This window comes from Dreissena polymorpha, chromosome 7, assembly GCF_020536995.1.
Source record: "Dreissena polymorpha isolate Duluth1 chromosome 7, UMN_Dpol_1.0, whole genome shotgun sequence".
In the NCBI taxonomy this organism is placed as follows: Eukaryota; Metazoa; Mollusca; class Bivalvia; order Myida; family Dreissenidae; genus Dreissena; species Dreissena polymorpha.
In genome coordinates this window covers 78,422,383-78,440,779 of record NC_068361.1, presented here as the reverse complement: position 1 = coordinate 78,440,779, position 18,397 = coordinate 78,422,383, and the positions used below count along the sequence as shown (strand labels likewise).

The following is an 18,397-nucleotide window of genomic DNA, read 5'->3' as shown; positions in this document are numbered from 1 at the left end:
GACAAACAATCTTGGACACCGGCACAGTCTGAGCGATCTTTTAAGTCTATTTGCGTATGGACTTAGGGCCGTTTCATAAACGATCGTACGACAATGTTAACTTACTACGAGAGAATTTTGTAATCTTAATAAGTAGACGAACTAGCTCGCTATGCTCGTCACATTATATACGGCGCTTGAGATGCCAATGTAAGTAATTAGGTACTGAAAATTTATAAACGTATGGTATGGACTTAAGCAATGATGTATCTTCGAAAAATGTATCGTATCGTAAATGTGTACTACGATGTTTATTGAAACAGTCCCCTGGTAACTAGAACGTACGGGCCTCGGTCTGGGAAATCGGAACTGAGTGCATTTGCGTACAGTGTCGTCCAAAAGTAGCCTGTGCAGTCCGTAAGGGCTAATCAGGGACAGCACTTTCCGTATACACCGGACTTTCGCGTAAGGGACCTTTTTAAACAAAATATCTATACACGCGGTAAGTGTCGTCCCTTATAAGCCTATGTAAAGTAAGGTCCTGGTAAGTGTCGTCCCTTATAAGCCTCTGTAAAGTAAGGTCCTGGTAACTGTCGTCCCTTATAAGCCTCTGTAAAGTAAGGTCCTGGTAAGTGTCGTCCCTTATAAGCCTCTGTAAAGTAAGGTCCTGGTAAGTGTCGTCCCTTATGAGCCTCTGTAAAGTAAGGTCCTGGTAAGTGTCGTCCCTTATAAGCCTCTGTAAAGTAAGGCCCTATGACGTTTCTACGGTAATCAGACAAAACATAAAATATTGTCCTTTCATGCCGTCGTTACTAGGCAAATACGAACTCGTCCATTAAATTTGGCTTGATTTATGATAATGGATATCTTTTGATGAATTTGTTTTATGTCTATATTTTTTATTCATTTTATCACGTATGGACCCTTGCCAACGGTTGAGAAATGTGGTATTTTCGCCTAAATTAAAGTGCTTCAAAGACATTTATTAGAATTGTTGACGAAACGGGGCGAGGTTAAAATCCGAATACATCAAAGCAGTGATTTTCGTTTCTGTCTGTTTCAATCAGACGAAGATATTAGCTGAATGATATTTTACCTAAAGCAATTTTAACCCAATGTTATTTTGTACACGAATGAGATATTAACACTCGCAATAAGGCAAATAATAAGCCTCGTTCTGGCAAGACTGGGTTATAGGAACGTGCTTTAAGTGTCGTCCCAGGTTAGCAGGTGCAGTAATTAGGGACGACACTTTCTGCCTTTACTGGGAATTTCGTTTAGAAGAGACACAATTCAAAGATAAGACTTTGTGGACATCACATGCTTAAATATGAATGCATTCCAACACTGTTCACTCTCCTTAAAACAAATCGACTCACGAACTGCAGCCAGTCACGTTACGTTCAAACTAAAAACGTTCCTTTTCCGTTGGCCTTTCTTCACACTTTTAATCATGCATCTTTTGTGACTCTTTATGTGTCGGCAATTTAGGCTGGGACGAGCGCTCTTACCCATTTATGCCTAGCGTTTAGAAAAAAGGCTTTGACAAACAGCGTAGACCCAGATGAGGCGCCGCATAATGCGGCGTCTCATCTGGGTCTGCGCTGTTTGCTTAAAGGACTTTCTGTACGAAATATTCAAAATATAGAAATAAGTATACTAGACATCCCTAATTTTGGAAATAAATTGATACAATTTAGAAAGATGGGAGAGTCCACTAGGCATAAATGGGTTAAGCTTAGTTATTGCAATCTATTTCAAGAGTATGTGGCGTTTTTTAACGCACTCGCTTACCCACGTGATATTACTCGTCCTGGCACAATCTCCGAGCTCAGTTGTCGTTCATGTCTCTCATGTGAGATTGATCCCGACACATTTAAAGGCACAGGGGAGACACACGGTTTCTGGTTTTGAGTGCGAAAGTTGTATGGTTCTATGTCTAACAGCACATCAAATTCCACAACCCACCCTTGCACTGTAAATGCCGCCCATACCTGCCCATATTTTAATGTTGATTTGTTGACTACTTTTAAGTTTAGGAAAAATAAATTTTAAAAATACAAGAAGCTTATCTTCAACATGTGTAAACGAAAACTATCACTAAACCGTAATTTACCAGACGAGTAGACAATTCAATACTAAATTACGTATGGATTGCCTTTAGTCGGTCATCTCTATTGTGTTTACTATAAAATTGGCATAATTTTTTACATTTTTTAACAACGTTTTTTGTGACGTATTAATTTCGATGACGTTATTGCAGATATCCAGCGGATGTTGGAGGACAACCAGCGCAAGATGACGGACATGTCAATGTCATGGGAGCAGCGGCTCGAGCAGGCCAAGTAGGTACATTCGGTACAGCGGGTAATTGTGGTTCGAAGCACTCCCGGTTCTGCGGGTGATTGTAAAAATTTCCGCCTAGCCTTGATTTTCGTTCAGAAAGACTTTCCTTATCGAAACATTACATTTAAGCGGAATGTATTGTCTCTGATAAGCCTGTTCGGACTGCACAGGTTTATCTGGAACGACCCATTACGCACAAGCATTTAGCTCAGTTTTCTCAGAAGTCTGCTCTTATCATGAAAACCGCAACTAATCGTGTCTTGTTCTGAGAAAACTGGGCTTAATGCTTGTGCGTAAAGTGCCGTCCCAGATTAGCCTGTGCAGTCCGGACAGGCTAATCAGGGACGACACTTTCCGCTTTTATGGTATTTTTAGTTTGAAGGAAGTCCCTTCTTACCGAAAATCAAGCTTAGGCGGAAAGTTACGTCCCTGATTAGCCTGTGCGGACTGCACAGGCTAAACGGGGACGGCACTTTACGCACATGCATTATGCCCAGTTTTGTCAGAACAAGACATAATCATTTGAAGCGTTTTTCAGACGCGAATGGGAGCGCTCCATTCAGCAGTCGGAGGCGCGAGAGGAAGACGCGGCCTTTAACCATTTCCCGTACATCAGCAACGTGAACGAGGACCCGCAACTCTCCGGCGTCATCAAACACGTGTTCACCACCGGTACCCTCCCTTGTTATTTTGGATTTCCGGGTTCATTTGTTAAAAAACACATTTCGATAATGGTAGCTATCTATATCGGCATTTGGTGAAAAAATCACTTTTCAAAAATTTTCAAAAAGTATTAACAAGTAGGCAATTTATAGCGTTTATTGCATACAGAAATACAAATTTAATCTTCAAACCGGTTGAACATTTTTTAATTTAATTATACGACTAGGTCCAATCAGATTTTGAGTATAAGCTTGGATAAACATGAACCTATTAAATAAGTATTGTAAATGATATTTGAATTTTTTTTTTTTAAAGCGTTCGTCCTTTTGAATAACAAAAATGCACTTGTATACTTCCGGTTTGATTCCCAGCCTTGCCACCTGATTTGTTTGCTCACTACTAAGGAAGCAATTCTGCGACCATTCATCTTAAACCTCAGATTTGAGCCTCGTTCTGTGCATGTGCATAGTGTCGCCCCAGATTAGCCTGTGCAGTCAGCACAGGCTTAACAGCGACGACAGTTTCAGCTTTAATGGAATTTTTCATTAAAAGGAAGTCTCTTCTAAACAAACGCCAGTTTAGGTGGAAATCGTCCCTGCTATGCACGTGAAGAGAGCTCAGTCTTACCTGCGATGACTTTGAACGCACATTTATTAAGACTAGTTTTCATACAAAGAGTGTTATTTAAGTAGCGATGTTATCGTCACGATTGATATGCTTACTCGTAGAATATAGTTGCTAACGTCTCACAGTTTTAACGTGTGTATGTTCTGTGGACCAGCTTACCCATCTACAATCTGAGTATATTACCTGACTGTCGTTATTTGAACAGGGGTGTAATTTTTCCTCCTTTCAGCTGTTTTCCCCCTTTTCAATTTAATTTTACAAATAGAAACAAACTTTGGTGGATCTATATAGAATTGAAAAGTATAGTTTACCCTTTGTTTCGTGAGTAGGGCTTTTTCCTCCCCTAAGTTGGTTCTTAAATCACACCCCTGTATGAATGAAATACTGTTAAAAACGGAAACAAAGTGCAAGGAAACAAACCACAATCAAATACACATACAAACAAAACGAGATAAAATGAACCTCGCTTTGGGAAAACGATGCTTAATGCATGTGCGAAAAGTGTTTACCATATTATCGTCTGTAGTCTCCACATGCTAATCAGGGACAAGCCGTTGAGCTCTTATGGGATGTTCCGTTGAAAGGAAGTCTCCACTACACAAAAAATAAACGGAAAGTGTCGTCCCTGATAAGCCTGTGTAGACTGCACTGGCTAAACTGAGATGAAACTTCACGCAACTGCATTAAGCCCCGTCTCCACAGAGAGTAACTCATGTTATATGTTATATATGATTTGCGTTTGTTATGTAAAGATGTGTTCCTTCGTATGCGCTTCAGGGTGTACGACCATAGGGCGAGCTGGGCCGGGGGAAGGTGCAATACAGCTGAGGGGTCTCGGGTAAGAAAAATTATCAGGGACAATACTTTACGCACATGCATTAAGCTCGTTTTTCCCCAGAAAGAGGCTTGTTTATATATATATATATATATATATATATATATATATATATATATATATATATATATATATATATATATATATATATATATATATATATATATATATATATATATATTATAAGTCGCTTTGTATTTATTGATTGCATTTTTTTAAACGTTCAGCTTGAATGTTAGGGAGTATATGTTTCCACAAATTAAACAGAACTGACAATAATTTCATGTCAAACCATATTTTATAATCGTTGATTTGGTATTCCGCAAACTTAGCCTTTGGGTAAATTGACATTAGAAAATGATAGCGTTCTCATTTATTCACGCTTAGAACACATTGCCTCTAGCTACGTCATTGCACGATGCACGTAAACTGTACTGCACCACCGGTCATAGTGGATATAGACGGAGCAGCCTGTCTATATACAATGTTGAAGGGAACATTGTGGATATATGCACCTCGGGGAAATTGGGCTGAATGCCTTTGCCTAAAGTGTTGATCAAAAAGAGCCTGTGCATTCCGCACAGGCTAATAAGGGACGACACTTTTGGCCTTAACTGGATTTTTGCATAGAAGAGACATACTTTAAACGATACAAATCAAGGCGGAAAGTGTCGTCACTGATTAGTTCGGACTGCACTGGCTAATCTGGGACGCCACTTTACTTACATGCATTACGCCCAGTGGTCTCAGAGCGCGGTTAGTATGATACTAGTTGCCAATTTTCGTTGCAGTATTCAACCCAAACACTGCGAGATACGGACGGACGGTAAGAAGACCTTTATCACGCCTTCCTCGAAAACAGCCGCCGTTTTCGTCAATGGACTCAAGATACACGAAAAGACGACACTGGCCCATCAGGTTGTTTTAATAAACCCTCATTCTGGGAAAACTTTGTTTAATGCATGTGAGTAAAGTGTAGTCCCATATTAGCCTATGCAGTCCGCACAGGCTGATCAGGGACGACACTTTCCACATTGACTAGATTTTCTTTTAAGAAAGACTTCCTTTTATCGAAGAATGCCATAAAAGTGGAAGTGTCGTCCCCGATTAACTTGTGCGGACTTCACAGGCTAATCAGGGACGACACTTCACGCTTATGTATTAAGCCTAGTAAATTCTCCTCATATCTATTATCGAAAAAAATACATCCAAGGCATCGTTTATAATGATTTTGAGTCCCGAACAGATCCTTACACACATGTTTTTGAATTGGTATGCGTGGGGCCTGTACAATTGGTAATGAAATTGCATTTAAATTTGCGAAACCGTAAAACAGTTAACGAATGTCATTTTGATTTTCTGTTATTGAGAAAACAACATTATTAACCAGGTTTTCCGAAGGAAAAAAATGGTTATTAGATTTGCGAATGTCGGCGGGCGGGCGGGCTGGTAGGCTGGCAGGCGGGCGAGCGGGCGGGCGGGCCGGCGGCTGGACGGGCTGAACAAGCTTGTCCGGGCCATAACTTTGTCGTGCATTGTGAGATTTTAAATTATTTGGCAGATTTGTTCACCATTATTAGACGGTGTGTCGCGCGAAAGAATTAGGTCGATATCTCCAAGGTCAAGGTCACACTTTGAGTTCAAAGGTCAAAAATGGCTATAAATGAGCTTGTCAGGGCCATAACTATGTCATTCATTGTGAGATTTTAAAATCATTTGGCACATTTGTTCACCATCATTGGACGGTGTGTTGCACGAAAGAATTACGCGAATATCTCCAAGGTCAAGGTCGCCACGACTAAAATAGATTTATTTTGAAACAAAGGGGGTTATTTTTAAACAATCAGTTCAGTTTGACTTGTCTCCCTTTATCAGACTTTTTTCAAATTGAAAACCTGGTTTTGTGACAATTTTGTCTCTTGTTCTTTATGCAAGAGAAAGGCAAAATTATCATATTGTGCGATTTGAACCAAGATATTACATCGTAAAATATGTCAACAGTTTGGGAAATCTTATACGTTTACTATGTTATACATTACATTTGGACAATTTAACTAATCTCTGCACAGCACAATCATGCAAACTCGATGACAGTTTGTGAAATTCTTAGATCACGATGTTGTTGCTATTGTAGAAAGTAGTGCACACAAATGTCAGTTTTTACTTGATGTGAGTCTGCTGGTAAAATAATCATGTGCGACTGTAAATACGTTTCAGGACCGCTTGAAAATAGGGTCAGGAAGTTTGTTCCTGTATATCGGACACCCTTGTGAGCGGAAGGACACTGACGTCAGCAGTTTCGATTTCGATTTCTTCATGACGGAACTTGCCGAGCACGATGGTGTGTCCGTTGACATAGCAACGCCGCGCGGGACTGATCACGGAGTGGCCCATGATATGGCCAACAGGATGTTATTTCAAGAATTTGTAAATTTGATGCCGAAAATTGCCGAAGCGAACGCCATAAGCGACGAACTTAAGAGGGTTGGTATCTTTGTTGTATAGAAAACTAGAATGATCATTGCTCTGGGAAAACCGGGCTTAATGCATGTGCGTAAAGAGACGGATTATTCTGTGCAGTCCGCTCAGGCCAATCGGGGACTACTCATTTCAGCCCCGTTTTCTGAAAACGAGGTTTAAATAAATATTTTTAAAGATTAAATGGCGTATTGCTTACTTGCTTTTTAACATTAGCTTGAATACCCTGTTGCTTTGCACATACTTAATATTGTTCAATTACAAGATGTGTTAAACTATGCTGCAAACGTTACGTTAGGTTTTTTAGTAATGAAGTCTGCAGTGTGGAACTCGCATGCTTTTTATTATATGTTATTGAAATACTTGTGTATTTTTGTTAAACTATACAGAAGACCAGATCAGAAGTATGTATCTTACAATGTGCCGCAAATGTGAAATTTGTTTCCTTATTACTAGTAAACAGCTGGTAAAACCAGACTTTTCAATGACCTCAATAATGTTCACATCATAATTAAGCTATTATGAATAATCTTATATTTATGTACGCAGCTGATATGTCATAGCTTGCGTTAGTGACTTGTTATTGTGTTGTTGTTTTTTACATCGTAAGGTGGTATATAGTAAATGGATCATTTTAGAAATATTTTGCTCTGATGGTTTGTATTGCACTCGCTAATTGTGTTAAGTTGTATTCCACTCGCCCTGTAGGTTATTGGAACACTTAGTCATGTCATATTCCATATGTATCGCCTCGTTGTGAAAACACGTGCTTTAATGTGTCAGTTATCGGAGTTGAAACTGAGAAAATTATCAAGATCTGCTTTGGTTCGTAGCTGATAATCATGCGTTTTTACCAGTCACATGCTAAGAAATGGTTGCTGATACCCGTATGGGCTGTGTTCTGTAAAAATAGGGTTAAATGAAAGTGCGTAAAGTGTCGTCCCCGATTAGCCTGTGCAGTCCGCACAGGCTTATTAGAAACGGCACTTTCCGCTTTTATGATATTTTTCGTTTCAAGAAAGTCTCTTCTTAGCAAAAAACTAGTTAAGGCGGAAAGTGTCGTCCCTGATTAGCCTTTGCGAACTGCACAGGCTCATCTGGAACGACACTTTACGCACATGCATTAAGCCCCTTTTTACAGAGCGAGGCTCGTTTATTAAACTAATCAGTTAACTAAGTTCTAAACTTACTCTCAGGAAAACTGGGCTCGATATATGTGCGTAAAATGCCGTCCTAGAATAGACTATGCAGTATGCACATGCTAATCAGGGAATACAGTTGTCGCCTGCACTAGATTTTCGTTTAGAAAAGACCTTCTTCACAAAAAAGTTTCATAAAAGCGGAAAGTGTCGTCCGTGATTTGCATTTACGCAAATGCATTAAGCCCCATTTTCCCAGAACGAGGCTTGTATAAACTGAGAGATAGATATAAACTGGTGGCTTATAACCATGTGTTTTATTACTCAGTTCACAAAGTTCGAGCCCATAGTGAGGAGCGAGTCTTGCCACGACCCAAAGGGGACGGCTCCAGGCAAGGAGGTCATTGTGCGGGTCCTTAACACGAAAACCAAAAAGGTACTTGAAAAAATGTACCAATGTCTATTATTTGTATTTTTGTTAAAATTGTATAATACTCATAATGCTGATCATCATCATCATCATCATCATCATCATCATCATCATCATCATCATCATCATCATCATCATCATCATCATCATTATCATCATCATCATCATCATCATCATCGTCGTCGTCGTCGTCCTCCTCGCCGTCGTCGTCATCATCATCATCATCATCATTATCATCATCATCATCATCATCATCATCATCATCATCATCATCATCATCATCATCATCATCATCACCACAACCACCATTATCAGCAGCAGCATCACTATCATCACCACCACCATCATCAACATCATCATCATCTTCATTAACAACAACATCTTCATCATCATTTACAGCATTGTGGTCGTCAATATTGTTATTATGATTATTATTATTATTATCATTTGTATGATTATTATTTATTATTATTATGATTATCATTATAATTACTTTTATTTTTAAACCGCAAAAACGAACACGCATGTTTCAGGTGTGGATATGGTCTACTAACAAGTTTTACAACCGGAAGGACTTGATGGACGAGCTGTACCTGAAGACCCTCGACGGAGAACACGTGGTGCTCACACGGGACAAGGACCCCTTCTGGGACCCCGTTGAAGATATTTTCCTCGGCAGGTAGAAAGTTAAAACACGTAGGGGACAATCATATGAACCTCGCTGTGGGAAAACTGTACTTAATGCATGTGCCATCCCTAAATAGGCTGTTCAGTTCGCTCAGGCACGGCGCTTTCCGCTTGTATGATTTTTTTTGGTATAAAAAGGTCTCTTCTACACGAATATCCAGCGTACATGTATGCGTTGAGTGTCACTCCTGATAAGCCTGGGCGAACTGCAAGTCTTGTCTCAGACACTACACGCACATTCATTAAGCCCGGTTTTCCCATGAAGAGGCTCACCATAATTTTAAGAAGTCATATTGCCTTTGCACTGTGTGCAGTGAAACCTGTCGAACCCGAATGGCGTCGAAACTTGGCTTTTATCGTTCGCTTTTCAGAGATGCTCGGTTAACCGAGTAGTTGTGTTGCCGGGTTTTATATAGTGATTTGACTGTCACTTCGTTCTTCCGTCCGTCCATCCGCACGAGATATATCCAGAATGACGCGTTTCGTGTAACATCAATGATGCATCCTACAAAGCTTCTCTCAACACACCATTTTGATCTCGATATTGACCTACTATTGTACTCACTAATTCAGAAGGTCCAAATCCTTTGTTAACCCAAAATGATGCGTTTCCTCTGACATCGTTTGCTTCAAAGCTTTCATAATGTTATGGAATTTACGTATAAACACTCTCAAAAAGGCCAACATCACATAACCTCGTGTTCACCTTGACAAGGACTACTTTTGGACTAATTCACTAGGTCCCTTTTTTGGTTAAAAGCTGCAAAGCTTTGATACTTGCACTCTGAATAAATCTACCTTACGTCACCTGATCTCGTTTAGTTTAGTCTATACTCTTTAGCATCAAAACTGCTTGCTACAAAGCTTTCATACTTTTCTGGGTGTTATTGTTTAATATTATCAACACACTGTATTCACTTGACCTCATTTTGACCTTTACGTTGACATTTTCTGGCACATATCAAACGGCCACAATTCTTGGTTCACCCAAATTGACGGTTCGATTTACACCAAGACTACTTACTAATAAGATATGAGACTTCCATTTTACACCCAGCACACTCACACTACCTGACCTAATTTATATCTGGTCATCGACCTACTTTTGACTTCTACATATGCTCTATTTTTAACAACGACATGTTCAAATGTGCCAATTAATCGATACCTACAAGGCTTTACCGGAGGCATCACGGTTAATTGAAGGACGCAGCATCTTGATTTTTTATGAAATTTCATTGAAAATGATTATCCTTTATATGAGCCGTACTCTGTGATAAAGAGGTTTAATGCATGTGCGTAAAGTGTCGTCTCAGATTAGCTTGTGCAGTGCACACAGGTTAAACAGGGACGACACTTTCCACCTAAACTTTTTGAAACGAAATATCATAAAAACGGAAAGTTTAGTCCCTGGTTAGCTTGTGCGGACTGCACAGGCTAGTCTGGGGCGACACTTTACGCACATGCATTAAACCCCTTGTTCTCAGCTACGTGTAATATTACGTTTAAAAGTTTGATATATTCATGCTAAGACATATGCATTTTCTAACCTGTAAAAAAGAATATCACTTTCTTTAAAGAAAGGTCTTATTGTTCACCTTTGCTATACAGTTGTATAGCCTTTCCAGGTTTTGACATGCTACAAAATCACATTTACGTGGCGTAGGGGATGCGGTAATCGCCCTTGATGTTTTGGGTTTCGATCATGTGTATCACTTCTTAACCCTTTCCCACTCAGGAGCAAAGTGTAAATGGCAAAATGCAACCAGCATTAAATAAGAACAGCATGCGAGTAACTCGCAGTCTGTTCAGGTTTTATTCTGTCTACTGCTCATCATTATCTTATAGTTCACAATAAATCCTTTCACTTTGAATCTTGTAAGAAAGGTCTTAAATTTAAATCGATTTTATAAGGACTACACATTCGTCAAAATGAGACTCTAATGTTGAAAGGGTTAACACGAAAAAATTCTACGGCATTGCTTCAAGCTGTCTAAAAGCATGAAATAATGATAACCCATTTATGCCTAGCGTCTAGAAAAAAAGGCCTTGGCAAACAGCGTAGATCCAGATGAGAGGGTCAGGGTCTGCGCTGTTTGCTTAAAGGTATTTCTGTAAGAAATATTCTACATATAGAAATAAATATAATAGGCATCCTTAATTATGGAAATAAATTGATCCAATTTAGAAGGATGGGAGAGTCCACTAGGCATAAATGGGTTAAGCTGTCTAAAAGCATGAAATAATTTTACAACATCTCTTCAATCTTGATAAATACACGAAATAATGCTACCATATCGCTTCAAACACTTTCGTCCCAGCTGCCACATCATGCTACAGAGCGTCAGCTACTGCGCGGAGATAGACGAGCACTTCACCGTGCACAACTACCATGGCAAGGAGGAGGCGGTGGTGCACGTGATGCTGTTACCATGTAACGAGAAGGGCGTGGTCATCGAGGATGACGTCATCTTGGAGCCACGTGACCTGGTGGGCAAGTCGATCAACGTCCTGTGCAAGATCCCTCAGTGTATGAGCGTACGCTGGATCAGCGACGATAACTCGCGTGGCGTCGAGTGCAGGTTGGTGGATTGGGTTCGTTTTTTTATGCCCCCGGTAGGGTGGCATATAGCAGTAGAACTGTCCGTCAGTCTGTGCGTCAATCAGTCTGTTCGTCCGAAAACTTTCACATTGCCCATAACTTTTGCAATATTGAAGATAGCAACTTCATATTTGGCATGCATGTGTATCTCATTGAGCTGCACATTTTGAGTGGTGAAAGGTCAAGATCATCCTCCAAGGACAACATATTGCTTCATATCGGCGCATTAGGGGGCATTGTGATTCTGACAAACACATCTCTTGTTCTCGATAAATTGGTCTTAACCGTTGAATGAGCATTTTGGAGTAACTGAGGATATTTGCGCAAAATGTTCATAAGATTCGTAATTAATGACGTTTTTTTCGGAAAAGGAAAACCTTTCATCAACATTTTTTTACTTTGACATCAGCTATACACGTTAGACAGCATGTTTGTGTTTTAAATAAATAGATTTAACACCCGAACAAAAATGGAAAAAAGAAAATTAACGAGTGAACGAACATTGTTCGCCTCTTTTGGTCACAGGTCGCCTGGCAAATTATATAAAGATAATCAAAGGAATAATGCAAAAAGCGCTATTTATGCCCATTGAAATTAATCCACATTCGGTACACTCGAAAATTAAACAGCAATTATCTTCTGTAGAAATGATTTTAAGTCGCTTTGGTCCATTGTGAGTGGGGGTATGTTTTCGTTGAACTCTAAAACAATCCATTTATTTCTAGCACTCATTAATACAACGTAACATTAAATTTTACTTCTAGCGCGCATTCCTACAACGTAACGTGTACTTCTAAGGTTCTTTCTTACAACGTAACGTTTACCTCCAACGCTCTGTCCTACAACGTAATGTATACCTCTTAAGCTGAGTCCTAAAACGTGACGTTTGCCTGTTATGCTGAGTCCTACAACGTACCGTTCACATCCAACGCTAATTTCTACAACGTAACGTTTACTTCTAGCGTTCATTCCTACATCGTAACGTTTACCTTTCACGCTCAGTCCTAAAGTGAAACGTTTACCTCTAATGCTCAGTCCTTCGATGTAACGTTTACTTCTAGCGTTAATCCTACAACGTAACGTTTACTTCTTGCGTGCATTCCTACAACGTAACGTTAACCTTTCACGCTCAGTCCTCAACGTAACGTTTATACCTCTAACGCTCAGTTCTTCGATGTAACGTTAACCTTTAGCGTTCATTCCTACAACGTAACTTTTAACTCTTACGCCCAGTCATACGATGTAACGTTTACTTCTAACGTTCATTCCTACAACGTAACGTTTACTTTTATCATTCATTCCTACAACGCAATGTTTACTTCTCACGCTAATTCCTACAAAGCAACGTTTACCTCTAACGCTCAGTCCTGCAACGTGACGTTTACTTCTTATGTTCATTCCTACAACGTAATGTATACCTATAACGTTAAGTCCTGCAACGTAACGTTTATCTCTAACTTTCAGTCATACACCGTAACGTGTTTTAGGTTCACGATGCCGTACCACAAGCCCGCCAAGACCCGTGACGTCTGGCACAAGAGTTATGTTGAGTTTGAGTTCAAGCAGCAGTACAGCTTTCGGCCCGTCACGCAGCAGATACTAGATTACCTGCAGACCAACTCTCTCGTGCTCGAACTCTGGGGAAAACAAGGTAAATTTGGAGAAATTTTTGCAGACTCAGCGAAAACTCCAAATAGCTTTTTCCAATTTAGCTAGAAACTTTTTCGAACACTCGCTTAAATTGTCTGAAGCGCACGTGACCCAATGCCTGTACAATACAGGGCGGTGACCATAAATGATGTTTAAAGCTGCATATGTTACCGCCATGGAAAGGTTAATGCAAAACATTTTTGAATTTAATCCGGCTTAAAGGCACCGAATTATGCTCGCACGTAGTATAATATTCTATTCCACGGTACTGTTTCTCGTTTCAGTGAGCGAAGATCAGCAACTACATCAGCAACTACATCAGCCGAATGGCATTCTCAATGGTGACTCTCACATGGTAGGTAACCGCCAGTCCACTGGCGTTTTGGTGCTTACTGTTTATAAAGCTGATACTCTCATATCGCGGGAGTAGAGCCCTTGGACGTTTAAAGCTAACATAGGTCGAAAGCTATACGCTTTGCGCCATATTTGTCATGCTCCCAGCCTTTTCTGACGCCGGAAGGCATATGAAGTTAGGTCCATCCGTTCGTTCGTCCGTCCGTTTGTCCTCATGCGGTTATCCCAAAATATAACGTTCCTTATAACATCAAAAATGCTTCATACAAGGCTTTGATACTGTGTGTTGATTGAGATTTTACACAGTTTTAATGATTTTTTTTTACTAAATTGATATATATTAGCCGTGCTCTGGGAAAACGGGGCTTAATGCATATTCGTAAAGTGTCGACCCAGAAAAGAGTCGGGCACTTTCCGCTTTTAAGGTATTCGTTGTGTAAAGGAAGTCTGTTTTTAGTGAAAATCCAGTTTACGATGAAAATGTGGTGCCAGATTAGCCTGTGCGCAGGTATAAAGCCCCGTATTCACAGAGCTTGAATCAAAGTCATTATGATTAATATCTCCCAATACATGGTGTATGCATACATCTGTTTATGCTGCTTACTCAGGACGCGACTTCAGACGTGATAGGACAGCTGAAGCATCGAGTAAGTGTGGGCACGAAATATTATATAGACACCACATTTAACCTTTAGTGTCCGTGTAGTTTAACCCATATATGCCTAGTGGACTCTCCCATCCTTCTAAATAGGATCAATTTATTTCCAAAATTAGGGATGTCTAGTATATTTATTTTTATATTTAGAATATTTCTTACAGAAATTCAATTAAGCAAACAGCGCAGACCCCGATGAGACGGCATCATGCGGCGCCTCATCTGGGTCTACGCTGTTTTCCGAGGCCTTTTTTAGACGCTAGGCATAAATGAGTTAATAAATAAATATATATATATATATATATGTGTGTGTGTGTGTGTGTATGTGTGTGTGTAAATATATGATATTTTTATTCGCTTACTATGTAACTGTTGTTGTCGCTCAATGGTAAGATGGGTATGGCTGTTATTATAATTATTGTTATTATTATTATTTATAATTATTTTTATTATTATTAATTATTATTATTATTATTTATAATTGTTTTATTATAATTATTGTTGTTGGAAAAACACCATCGAGAAATTACAAGCTTGTTTTATTTTATTTTAGCTTTTCTAACGACCTTTTGCTTTGTCATTTTTCATTGGAATTTTATATTTTTTAAATAGATATTGTTTTTATTGTTATGCATTTCATAACATAGTTTGGTGGTTTGGATTTAATTTGTACGAAAAGTATATCCAATTATATTTATGATATGATAATGAATGGATTTGTGAAATATATAACTCGACCGGCAGAAACTGTTAATATATTTTAATTCTTTCTTACTTCATGCAGCGTGAATTTTTGTTCTATCTTTAAGTATATAAAATATAAGGCAAGAATTTAAATATTATATATAATATATATTATTGTATGTTCGATTATGTGTTCAAAATAATGAAAACCAAAGGGGCGGAAACATGTGTACCGGTAATGCACATTATTATTTCCGTGGTAAAAATAGTACATGTGTGATTGCAAAGGTAAATCAAAGTACTGAAAGTACTGAAAGTACTGGTTTGACGATGCTTTTGAAGAGGATGGATATATAGAGGATATTTGTTGCATTCGGTGGCATATCGATTTTCCCAGAAAAAATGCGAAAAATATCGATATTTTCACTGTTATTTTTCACTGTTTAAAAAAGTGAAATACCAGTTTATTTCACTGATATTTCTGTAAAAATCACCGGAAAGCATAACATAAATAAGCATCCATTTAAGTAAATCTACATCACCGCAATTGTGTAATTTTTATTGCTTGTCATTTATCCGCAGGTCACTAGTTAATGGCTGTGGTGCAATCGTTTTCGTTCTTGGACACTGCATCCCTTCAATGAAATTTATTTACCTAAATATCTCATATTTGAACTTAAAATTCTTTTGGGAGAAATGGTCTAGACAACTGGATAAAACAGCAACAATATGCTAACCCATTATTTTTCGAGGAACATAATTGAGAATTCCTGTGCTAGCCCCCAATCACAGTATGTTGGGGTATAATAATAATCAAACTTTGTTTTTCTTCTCAGAATATTGTCGTAGATTACAAGTTGATGAATATATCATTCAAGACTACAAGTTTTAGAAAGCCATTTTTTCATTTATTTTTATTGATAAACAAGGTTTTGTAACAATCTATACTATAAATAGATAGCTTTAACAGCACAATGTGGCTCACCTGAAACTGATTGTTTCCTAGTGGTGTTAACTAATTTTTCATGAAGATCTAGAAAAAAAAGGCATTGTGAGTATGAACAAACTATTTGCGTCTATCCGATCTAGTTGAGTCTTGTTACCGAGATCCTACTTTTATTTATTTGAACATTCTGATCAACTGCCATGAAGATCATGTAAAAAAATGTAAGTTTTAACATGGATTTTAATGATTTTAGTTATTGATCAAATGCTTGGAAGCACATGACCCACTTTGGAACGTGACCTGTTAATCACTGAGACTAGACCTTGTGACCTAAATGTTAAATATGCTACTTTCATGCTTGACGTTGAAACCTTTTAAAATAATGTTCTAACCAATTTACAAGTGGATCAGAGAGAGAATGTGACCACTAAAGTATTAACAGACCTTTTCTTATATTTGACATAGTTCCCTAATTTTTGATAGAATATGAAACCAAAAATGACATAGAGGTGACTTGTTTCATAAGAATCTGGCAAAGAGTGATAACAAAAGCTCACCTTGTCACATCATAACAAGTGAGCAAAATAACCAAAACTATGACATCATATAATTGCTGAAAGAGTTAAACCTTAAATATTATTCCTTCAAGCATTTTACATCAATAATTTATGTTTGAAAAAATCATTGGTTCATGCTAAATACTGTTTGATATACTGTAAATAATGTAACTACACATCCAAGTAGTGAGTCCATTAAACTATTGCAACCGAAACACCTGGTGTGCCAAGGCACCAGCCGAAGTCAAATGCCTTCTGACTTAGTGCATTTTATTATTTATATTTGTATGCATTTGTATGTGTTTGAAAAAATGTATAATCTTCAATGACATCTTCTGACCATGCATGTCCTAGATTTCAAAATCCAGGCCCTGGTCTGACACATTGGTAACATTAACGTTAAACTGTTACCAGGCTTCTGAATTTAATTAGCCAGGTCACAGGAAAAGGGCAGTCTAATCAGTATCCAATTAAACTATTTGTCATTGTCAGAAAACCGCTCTTAAGCAAACAGCTTTCAAGCAACTGCAGGCTGAACTGGATCTAAACTGGCCACAATCGCTTCAATGTCTCTTTTACTGGGATATGGTTCATTTAACTTTAAAGGGATCTTTTCACGTTTTGGTAAATTGACAAAAATTGAAAAAAGTTGTATCGGATTTGCAAATTTTCGTTTTAGTTATGTTATTTTTAGGAAACAGTATTACTGAACATTTACAATGGTCTGATATAGCCATTATATGCATCTTTTAACGATTTAAAAATTATAAAGCGTTGCAACGCGAAACGATTGAATAATTTGATGAGTTATGTTGTTGTTGTTTAATTGTGTGAAACTACGAAGATTGCTTATACAAGGTATAAAATACGTCAACCATTTATACTTGGCAGAATAGTCGAGCAGGCTAATGCGTTTTTACTCCAGGACTAAGGGGGTCACTGGATCGAGCCCTGCTGCGGACTTCTTTTTGTTTAAGAATTTTATGGATTTTTAACTGGAGCTTTTAATATCTAATGTTTACATTTATCAATATAAAGCATTTAATGACTTACTTCAAAACATGTCAAAATCTGTGAAAAGGCCCCTTTTAACATAATATCTAATCCTATAAATATGAGGTCAATACACATGGACTAAACGGTAAATTACGTCTAATTATTTGGACTGTAATGACATCAACTACTTAAATAGAAAGAAGAAAGAATTCATACTTACCAGTAATTTGAGTAATGAGTTTGTAATCAATGATTTATTTCAGGACAGCTTGGTGATATGCAAATTCCATATGACATGTTGATATCGGGTATCATAGCCATTCAATAAGTCGCAAAATGCTTAAAAAACATTTATAAAGCAAAATGTGACTTAAATTGATAACTAAAAATACCAGTATCATCAGTATGCCAGTTTTGCCTTGTCAAACTGTCGAGATCCAGAAAGTGCTTCATTCACATTGAAAATATCCTTCGAATTCCATTAATTGTTGCATTACTAAATAGCGAAACAAGCCGATTTAAGCTGTAAGAAAGTTTTGACACGAGTGTTATCAAGTCTCTCATGGGTGAAGCCATAGAAAGTGATCAATTCACATCGAATATATCCTTCGAATTCCATCCTTTGTTGTCATTAGCGGAGATTTAGTGAATAAATAATTCATATATCATAAATGACAGCTTCTAAATAGCGAAACAAGTCAATTTATGCAGTAAGAAAATTTTGACTCGAGACTCTCATTGGGGCGGCCATTGTTGAATATTGAAACAC

General features: G+C 38.2%; 1 protein-coding gene across 5 annotated transcripts in view; it reads left to right on the top strand.

Annotated features, from left to right (window-relative positions):
- LOC127838419 (kinesin-like protein KIF28P) overlaps positions 1-18,397 on the top strand; it is a 53,168-nt gene that overhangs the window by 30,534 nt on the left and 4,237 nt on the right. For 3 of the 5 annotated variants that reach the window (XM_052366178.1, XM_052366180.1, XM_052366179.1), the window contains 11 exons: positions 2,243-2,324; positions 2,864-2,997; positions 4,393-4,453; positions 5,242-5,368; positions 6,668-6,934; positions 8,396-8,503; positions 9,031-9,176; positions 11,506-11,766; positions 13,274-13,437; positions 13,721-13,791; positions 14,399-14,437. In XM_052366178.1, the coding sequence (XP_052222138.1) occupies positions 2,243-2,324; positions 2,864-2,997; positions 4,393-4,453; positions 5,242-5,368; positions 6,668-6,934; positions 8,396-8,503; positions 9,031-9,176; positions 11,506-11,766; positions 13,274-13,437; positions 13,721-13,791; positions 14,399-14,437 (1,460 nt within the window). The remainder of the gene's footprint in view (positions 1-2,242; positions 2,325-2,863; positions 2,998-4,392; positions 4,454-5,241; positions 5,369-6,667; positions 6,935-8,395; positions 8,504-9,030; positions 9,177-11,505; positions 11,767-13,273; positions 13,438-13,720; positions 13,792-14,398; positions 14,438-18,397) is intronic. The other 2 variants (XM_052366181.1, XM_052366183.1) reach the window with 1 other exon arrangement.